Below are 6,892 nucleotides of genomic sequence, written 5' to 3'. Positions count from 1 at the left end.
CCTGTATACTTCTCATCCAACCACAATTAAATTCACTCTATCCAGGAGACACAATTTATCAGGATAATATATTTTTGTAAGTAATAACAACTCAGAATAAAATAGGAGTAACAACTTTCTACTTCTTACCTTTTTAAAAAATGTAGTGAGTAGAAAGTACAGATAATTGTGTAAAAATGTAATAAGTAAAAAGTATGCTGAAAAATAATTACTCAAGTAAAATACAGATAGCCAATAATTCTACTTCAGTACAGTAACAAAATATTTGTACTTAGTTACATTACAACTCTGCGGACAACTGATATGTGTTGACTTATCCCTCGCAGTTTCTCCTGGAGTGTGAGCAGTTTGTGAAAAAAAAAGACTGTCTCAAAGTACGTAATGAGAGAGCTGTTGTCTCACATCTTGTTGGAGTATAGTGAATGTGTTACAAGTAGGGATGCACCGATATGAAACTTTCAGCTTATATTATRATTACTGTTATGGCAGATAACTGATATTTACCAATATTGCACAAACACACAAATTATTTATATATACATAAACACAAATACACTTTTGTCTTTTTTTTTGATACCATAAGAAAATGACCAGACCTCTGACATATCAAGCTCAAACAAATGCCACTCGACCAACCATTTCCCTTCCCAAAACAGAAACACAAAGCTAAAAAGTGGGAAATCAGTATTGGACGTTACCATCGTTCCGGTTTTACTTATTGGACCAACACGATATTCTTAAAAATGACCAGTATCGGCCGATACCAATGTTAATACTGATTTATCAWGCATCCCTAGTTACAATACTTTAGGGGTGTAAGAAAATATTGATACACTGCAACATCGCAATATTTCATTTTCCGATACTGTATCGATATTCTAAAGCCCTGTATCGATTTTTTATTTAGGTTTAAAATGTCAACTTTCCTGCCAGCCATTCATTCTTTTGTTGTAATTCAGCCTCTGACCACTAGTTGGCAGCAGTGAGCCAGCCGTTTGGCTCTTCTACCTCTTGAGCGCCAGAGAGTAAGGGTAGCATTAGCATTGTGAGTAAACATTAGCTTCATGCTCCGATAGCTGAATCTGAGCYGAAAAGACCGACACCCTCTGCCTTCTAAGCTGAGGTAAGGTTACAAACAGTTACTTATTTGTCAGAATGTCTGTATTTTAAGACAATTTAAGTGTCTTGTGCACTCTTTTTTCCAACTGTAGTCAGCTTTCACGTTACTCATATAACGCATGCATCTATCACCTCGAGTGAGCTCGGCACTCCCCCCGTGACATAAAACTGTCTGTTGCTCTCAATGTCCCGCTGATGATCATATCAAAGTCCATATACTTTAAGTTTATCCTGCTGTGTTCGCTTCAAAAACGGTTTAACTCGTTTAGCTTCTCAATTTCTTAACTGGTTTTCTTCGGGACCTGCCCTGCTGTTAACTGGTTTTCTTCAGGACCTGCCCTGCTGTTCGACCCACAGTTCTACAAATCATGTTCTGGATGCAGGTCAGCTGATCCCAGAAACTCTGTGCAGCAGCTTCATATCATCTGTTTACTGAACTTTATGACAACATAAAGGCTGTTATTAAGTGTTTGGTGACCATATTGTAAATTAATATTAAAAACTAAAAGCTGCAAAAAATATATATTTTCAAACTATTTATTGGCAAATTTAGTCTAATAATTGAAAACATGGATGAAATATGAAACAAATAAAATAAAATGCATACAAAGCAGAACACAGCTAAATGTATCAAAAGTATGTCTGTATTACTAGAATTTTCTGAAACAATGAATTTTGGTTTTTCATTTTTTTCCCCCCGTAAGAGGTTTTTATGTAATAGAATTTTTGGACCAAAAATATCGCAATATATCGCCTTGTTTACAGTATCGAGATATATCGGGATGTATCGTATCGTGACCCCTCTCTCATGATATGTATCGTATCGCAAAATTCTTGCCAATACACAGCCCTACAATACTTGAGAGAGGACACAGCAGGTAACAGTCCTCTTCTTATCAATGTTTGGATTGTAAATTTCCTGCTGACTGAATGAACCACTTCACTGTGCTGGAATAAAGATACCATATGGAGACAAATTTGCAACGATAAAAGCAATCTAAAGTTTTGGATTCAAGATAAAAACATATGTCTCATAAATCAAACRGTAGAGCTATAACTACAGGACAAAACAGATTTCCCTGTTCCTGATGACAGCTGATTACTTTCCAAAGTATCTCGTAGTCAGTCTGGTAGCATTACAACTGCAGTTTTACAAGCTTTTAGTCAGCAGTTTGTGGTCATTTCCAAACCCCGAGGGAAAGCAGCACAAGGGATGAGTTCAATGTTAAAACATTCCTTTTAACTGAAACTGTAACCAACTTTTGATGATGCACAATGAGTCAACCAAGTGTTTACCAAAAAAAGATGGATAAACTAATCTGTCTGTACTCAGAAAAACACACAGTCATCCAAACAGCTCCATCTGCTCCAACTGTTAAATATATCATTTGTCATTTTTGATGCACAGAACACAACAGTTTACAAATATTTGTCTTTGCAATGTTTTTTCTCACTATGATGAAGCCATCAGAGCACTTTAGAAGATAATCTGCCGATGGAAAGTGAATGTGAATTACAAAATGCAGCTATAACCTGTCAAATAAAAAAAAAGAAAAATCTGATGATTTTTGTAACATAACTACACCATGTTTGAACATGCAAACACATTYTTCACACAGCCAAAAGTCTGTTTCAACAAATCACCTCCCCAAACTGTGGCATTAAGTGCAACTTTGTAAAAGTAGAGTAAAAGTAACGTTTGTAAAAGTAACGTTGGCAGTATAATGCAAGAGTGGAATATACGCTGGTGGATTCTGTTAATTTTATGTTTAAAAATTAGCTTCTGCTAAGTTTTATTGAACGCAAGCGCTTTAAAACTTGCGCAGCTAACTTTTAGATTAGTGCTGCCCAACACTAYCCATGTGGAAACCCCTCCCCCTTTRCTCCTCGGATGTTTTACTCCTGTTTTCTTTGAAAAAAGCAAAGCGGGCAGCAGTTGTTTCTGTGGTTAAGGAGGAAAAAATAAAGCTATTATGAGCAATCTTTAATTGTTTCGACTCCAAATGTTAATCACTTGTCGGTGTACCTAAAGTGATTACTTGCCAAGAGTTTTATTTAAATGTGTGCACTGGTTCAGGAGATACCGTATTTTGTGAACAGTTGGGCAAATTATTACATCCCCACACAGACAGATACATACATGATTGCCCTACTTTCACATTGGCAGGTGATAAATATTGATTTTTTTTTTGTTTTGGAAATGTTAAAATAGTCACACCTTTTCAGCCAGTAGTTCTCGAATTTTCCCGGCCTGCAGGCGGAACCTGAGCAGCTGCATCTCGAGAGCGACGCAGCGTTTCTGCAAGTCCACGCTGGTTGATCCTACGGGTCCAGACCCAACAGCTCCTGCTCCACTGCTCTCTAACACGTCAGCCATGGTGAGGACTCTGGCGTCAGGCTCTGGACTCCAGCTGGAATAAAAGGCAAAAATCCTCATCAGTTTTATGTTCATTTGATCTGAAGCTTCTGTTGAAAATGCTTTACATAAACCTGCCAATCAGCACTGACTTTAAAGCTCTGAACTGGAGGCACAAGCAGTCCTGGTGCCTTATTTCCATTCAGCTTCTGTTTTCATTTACAGCCAGGTTGAAAAAAATAGTGATTTAACATCTAAAATGGTTTTTACTGACCACACTTCCCATGATTCACTGAGCAAAGCAAACCCTAATCATGAGTCAACCAACAATGACGTGATTTTAATAAAAGCTTCTTCTGGGTTTCTTGTTACTGTGGCACAAGATCAAAATGAAGCCTTCATCCATACACACGTTGAGTGAACAGAAACAAACACATTACCACAGCCTCCCTTAGTCCCCTTGTCCTTTTTTCATCCACCGACTCTCGATGCCCACACACACTGAACAAAACCTCAGCAGGGAGGCTCTGTGAGCGGCAGGGAGGGGGATCTGGAGGTCCCGGGCCACAAAGCAGGTCAGCGCTTTGCTTTTTAGCCCAATTACCTACTAACCCATTCCCTTGCCTTCTCTGCCTCCGCCCAGTCCATGCAATCCCTTCTTAATTACAAGGAAGGAGCGAAACAGGATCCTGCACAGCACAATAGTGTCTTTCTGCATGAAGGTCCCCCTCACAGCTAGAGAGGGGAGCTGTCAGTTAGCCTCTGCACAGAAAAGAGGAAAGAATGTGTGACAAAGAACAGGCCAAGCGTTGACGGTGGGAAAGTGGTGAGTTCAAGATACTTTTACCTGACTGACATAATAACATGAAGTGAAGTCATGTCGAGCTTTTAAAATGAAACTAAACTAGAGAAATCTGCATTGTGAAAATGCTGAGTGCTGAATGACTTTGCTGCAATTTGTTGCAGAAGCTGAAACTGAAWTGTAAAACCTAAAATAAGCAGAAAATAAATAAAATTAACAAAGCAAAAGCTAGAGCTAAAATGATCAAAACCAAATTCATCATTACAGTAGCCTCAATCTAATATTAGTAACACAACAGCTAAGAATAAAAACAAGACAGTAACTAAAAGGAAAAAAGTAAAACCAAATCTGAAAGCAAAACTTAACAGAATTGTGGCTGATAGCACAATATAACAAAAGGATAGCAAACAAATGTCTTAAACAGTATTAGTAAAATTATTAGCTAAACAATTTCTAAGAGCATAAATAAATAAAACTGTAGCTAAATTAGCAAAACAAAAGCTAAAAGTAAAACTTCGGAAAATAGTAGCAAAAAAAGAACAAAAGTGTTGCGCAACAACATGCAAAACCTTAACTAAAAGCAAAAAATAGCTACAGTAAATTGTAACTGACTGCACGAATTAGCAAAAGAGTAGCAACAAAAAAAAAAATACTTGCAAAACCCTAAACAAACACTAAAATTAGCAAAAACTAAAACTAGCATTATACTGTTGCCATAGCTTAATTAAAAAAAACTTTAAGTTGCTAAAAGACCAATGGAGGAAAGGAAGACAAAACTAGAGATGCTGAAGTAGTAAGAGGACAATGATTTTAAAGGAACTGAAGTAACTCAATGTGTTTCTGTGTACATTTTTGTAAATAAGGGTAAATAATTCAAAAACTATAAAAGGTACACATACTAAAAATCCAAAACACTATTTCCAATCGATTTGAATCTTTTGATACATAAATACTCAAAATTGTACAAAATATGCAGAAGTAGTTTTGTTGCAAAAACAAACTCGAGAAACTTCAAACAGGAAAACAATAATGGGACTGCTGACTCAGCATTCACACAATAACTTTCAGAGTAGTTAAAATGACCCTGTTTTCAGAGTAGACTGAAGTGCAGCCAGACAGCGTCAGCAAAAAAGCAGACGTTCAAAGTCCACCAACTATAAGAGCACCATGGCGCTCCCTACAATTAGCATGCTCATAAATATAGGCCTAGCAAACAAATTACAGAAGTCATGCCTGCAGAGGTTTTTTACCAGGCAAACCGCTGTACCCAGACTGGACAGTCATGGTCCAACTACCAACATCTCCCTGTCTCTAAAAGGCAAACTTAGAGGTTTGTAGCTTAAGCAAAGCCAAGCAGAAGAGGCGGGATAAGTCGGGCTGAAGAACCCTGTCTGGGTCACACTGTGGCGACCTCAAACAGCAAGGACAGTAGGCCTGGAGTTAAAACCGTAGCACATAAATCATTTGCAGGTTAAACACTCTTGGCACTGCTATGCTAATTTCTCCTGAAGCAACTCATTTAACACTTGTTGGCTACAAGGATGGTGTTACTTGTGTCAGGAAATCAGCTGAATAATAACAGCATAAAAAACACATCAGAAACTAGTGATGTCCCTWTACCCATACCAGAYTTTTAAAAAGTAKTCATACTCATTCGAAATGTTCTGTTACCCAAAACTGGCACCTTCACATTGTAAATGTAACATCCWTTAGACTCCAGTGTGAACGCTTTATGACGCACATGCTCAGCACATGACGTGACGCTAAGTGCTCTGTTTACAGGAGTAAACAGGTGTGTAAACAACCTGTGGGTGCTACATGTTCCCACGTTGATTCTCAAGTTGTTGTGCATCAGAGCCAGTTAAATAATCTGACATGTTTGTTCAGTTCACTGTTTACAGTGGGTACGGAAAGTATTCAGACCCCTTTAAAATTTTCACTCTTTCATTGCAGCCATTTGCTAAAGTCAAAAAAGTTCATTTTGTTTCTCATTAATGGACACTCAGCACCCCATCTTGACAGAAAGAGAAACCCGGAATTTTTTTTGCAAATTTATCAAAAAAGAAAAACTGAAATATCACATGGTCATAAGTATTCAGACCCTTTGCTCAGTATTGTCAGGCCACTCTCACTCTGCCATAAAGCCCCGACTGGTGGAGGGCTGCAGTGATCTTTGGGTTCTTCTTCGCCTCTCTCACCAATGCTCTTCTGGACGGCCAGGTCTAGGAAGAGTTCTGGTCATCTCAAAGTTCTTTAATTTAAGGATTATGGAGGCCACTGTGGTCTTAGTAACCTGGGACCTCATGTATAAACAGTGCGCATAAAAAAGTTGCGTGCGCAAGGTTCTACGCCCACGTTGTGATGTATAAAAACCAACGCTGCGTGAAAGTGTGTGTATATATACGCACACTTTTCACCTGCCGTGAGAATGTGCGGCAGGCACGCAAAGTTTTTCAGTCGAGAGTTTTTACCCACAAAGTCACGTATCTGACCTGAATCCACAGAAATATGACTTTGTTGTGTTTTCTGGATGTAAGGAGTAGGGGTGTCCCGATCCGATATCAATATCGGATATCGGTCCGATATCAGCCAAAAAACGAGTATCGGATTTTATC

The 6,892-nt window shown here is 38.3% G+C and overlaps 1 protein-coding gene across 1 annotated transcript in view; it reads right to left on the bottom strand.

Annotated features, from left to right (window-relative positions):
* plekhh1 (pleckstrin homology domain containing, family H (with MyTH4 domain) member 1) overlaps positions 1-3,532 on the bottom strand; it is a gene marked incomplete at its 5' end in the record, with an annotated part of 65,986 nt that extends 62,454 nt beyond the window's left edge. The window contains 1 exon segment of the mRNA XM_014019772.1: positions 3,338-3,532. Within this exon segment, the coding sequence (XP_013875226.1) occupies positions 3,338-3,496 (159 nt within the window).
* Between the last annotated feature and the right edge of the window lie 3,360 nt (positions 3,533-6,892).

This window comes from Austrofundulus limnaeus, unplaced genomic scaffold (genome assembly GCF_001266775.1).
Source record: "Austrofundulus limnaeus strain Quisiro unplaced genomic scaffold, Austrofundulus_limnaeus-1.0 Scaffold230, whole genome shotgun sequence".
Classification (NCBI taxonomy): domain Eukaryota; kingdom Metazoa; phylum Chordata; class Actinopteri; order Cyprinodontiformes; family Rivulidae; genus Austrofundulus; species Austrofundulus limnaeus.
This window is presented reverse-complemented; position numbering and strand designations above follow the sequence as displayed.